Consider the following 2,638-nt stretch of genomic DNA (forward strand, 5'->3'; position numbering starts at 1 on the left):
AAAAGAAGCCCAAAGCAAGGGCTGAAAAAGTGGAACGTTCCTGTATTGAAAATGGTGTTACTTTAGGTTCTGTTTGAAAGAGAGTAGGTAGAGAATAAAATAAAAGGACAGAAAGGGGAAAAGAGAAGAAAGGAAGAGAGGAAAGGAGAGGAGTGGGGAGGGCAGGGCAAAGGAGGGCAAAGGAGGGCAGGGGAGGGGAGGAAAGGGCAGGGTAGAGAGAGGAGGACAGCGGAGGGGAGGGGTGGGAAAAGGGAAGAAAAAAGAGATAAAAATAGAAAGTTGCAGGAACAAATTGGGAGACTAGTTCTCAAATCTACCCAAATAACCAAAGAAATGTTTAGGAACAAAGATATCTAGTATTCTATTTAATATTTTTTGCATATCCAGATGCAAACTCACTATCTCCACAAGATAGGAAACACAAATATCTCGAGTTGTTTTTATTTGTTTATTTGTGTGTGTGTATATATATATATATATATTTTTTAATTTGGGGGTAATTAAGACAGGTAAGTATGTGTTTCAAGGTTCTCAGCTCCATGTGAGGGTTGTTAACACAGTGCCAGAGGGTGAAACGAGCCACAAGTTGAATTAATTCGACAGAGTCAGAAGGTTGAAGCTAGATGTGACTATAAAAACATAAGCTCTTTGGAATTTACAGACATTGGAGAGGCCATTGGCCAGTCCACTGGAATAAGATTTCTAGACAATTACGTATGTTTTAACAAACAACACAAAACGAGTTAATATCTGGTGAACTATACCACAAAGGTTTCAGGAACTCTTGGTCTATAGGAAACACGTCAATATGGAGATTGGTAGTTAAGAAAAAAAAAAATTTTTTTTTCAGAGAACCTGCTCGCTACCTGTGCCATCACCATAGGCATCTTTTTTTTTTTTTTTGAATAACAAAAAATATTTTACTAAAACATAAGGTTTACAGAAGTTTCCAGACAAGCCATACAAAATGGTCACAAGCTTTTTCTTAAAGGGAAGATTCTACACTTGATAGCAAAGTCACAATGTTGTTGGTGAGGGCTGTGATGTTTGTTTAATGCTCCCATTTTGGTTCAAACAATCAAGCTTGTCCATCTACTGAGTCTAAATAAAGAGGGTATATTCTAAAGAACAACTGGTTAGCTGCTTTTAACCAATGCAATTAGATCACCATAAAAAGGGGGAAAGGAGCCCATAAATTTAAAATAAAACTACCTCCCTCCTCAAAAAAAGCAAATAAAATAAAGAAGAACACCCATACCCCTGCAGCTAACCCTGACAACTACCTTCATTCACAGTGCTTTATACTTAAACCACGATGGGGAAGAAATGAATAAAAGCAGAGAGGGGCCACTGCTTTTAAACGTTTCACAACAATCCAGATGATACTTCTAGCCTCTGCTCATGCTTTACAACAGTGAATCAGGACAAGACAGATTTGCTAATGTGCATTTAATCACCAAAGGACTGGAGATGTCTGGGCTTTTATTCTGTAATGTTTCTAAGACTGTGTCCATTAAATGCAAACAAAAAAGGAAGGAGTCTTGGCAGAACAGGAGAAGTGATGCACAGTTGATGATCAGACTGATTTAAATATTATCCATGGCATATAGCCTAGTCCATGCTCTAGCTGTTTCTATGGCTTGGGCTCCATTGGTCTTCCACTGATCCGCTATGTCATTTGCTAATGGGTCATCTGGATTGGGAGCACTTAACAAAGCCTGGATCGACAGCAGAACTGTGCGGATCTGCAGCGCTGGGGACCACTTATCTTTCAAAATATCTAAACATATTCTTCCCAACTTGTCTACATTAGGGTGATAAATTTTGGTCATGAAACATACTTTAGGGGCTGCCATTGGGTACTCTTCTGGAAGGAATAGTTCAAGTTTAAAAGTCCCTCCCTCAAAGGGGGAATCCTGGGGGCCAGCAACGACCACGTGAAAATAACGGGCGTTGCTCTCATCTGGTTCTCCTTTCATGCCGGGAACTGGTTCTGTGAGCAAATGCTGGGTTTCCTTGATAATCCTACAGGGCATCCAGGCCATCTTGTCAGATCCCGAGTTCGGCCTCTGGTCTCATCTCCGGCTCTGCTCACCTCACGCATGAGTGGAAGCCACCATAGGCATCTTGTGGCATCTCAGATGATGTATGAAATGGGACAAGGTTTATGAGTAACTTCTTTATTGTAAGAAACAGCAGCTGTACTTTATAAGCAGAACAATTTTTATGTCTCAGTATGCTTTGTTCCTGTGTTTCCTTTGTGTTTCATAAAATCTATTGAAAAATGCCAACCTATCTTATTTTTCTCAAGTGTAAACAAGAAAATGTGATCAAATCCATACTTGGGCCAGATCTGTCACACTTGGCTTGCAAACCCAGAGGTAGTAAAAGCAGGAGGAATAAAGACAAAAGAAAGAAAAGAGGGAGAGAGAAGACAGAAGTGATGAGAGAAAGAAGAGAGAAGAAGAGGGGGAGTTGGAGAAGAAGACAGAAGAGGAGAGGACAGAAGAGAAGAAAAAAGTGATGAAAAAAGAGATGAGGAAATAAAAGAGGAAGAGGGAGGAGGGAAGAGAGGAGGGGGAGGAGCAGAAATTCCTAGAAGCATGTGTGACAACTAGGGCCATCTGACTAACAAGCC

The 2,638-nt window shown here is 40.4% G+C and overlaps 1 protein-coding gene across 1 annotated transcript; it reads right to left on the reverse strand.

Moving 5' to 3' along the window:
* Positions 1–957: 957 nt before the first annotated feature.
* On the reverse strand, positions 958–2,080 carry LOC100676713 (ubiquitin-conjugating enzyme E2 N-like). Its single transcript, XM_003412983.4, has one exon. It carries the CDS (start codon positions 2,043–2,045, stop codon positions 1,587–1,589), a length of 459 nt encoding a protein of 152 aa, XP_003413031.2. The 5' UTR covers positions 2,046–2,080; the 3' UTR covers positions 958–1,586.
* Between the last annotated feature and the right edge of the window lie 558 nt (positions 2,081–2,638).

This window comes from Loxodonta africana, chromosome 1, assembly GCF_030014295.1.
Source record: "Loxodonta africana isolate mLoxAfr1 chromosome 1, mLoxAfr1.hap2, whole genome shotgun sequence".
Taxonomy (NCBI): Eukaryota; Metazoa; Chordata; class Mammalia; order Proboscidea; family Elephantidae; genus Loxodonta; species Loxodonta africana.

Excerpts from the sequence above, each read along its gene's own strand:
- LOC100676713 (XM_003412983.4), bottom strand. The coding sequence starts at position 2,045 with ATGGCCTGGATGCCCTGTAGGATTATCAAGGAAACCCAGCATTTGCTC.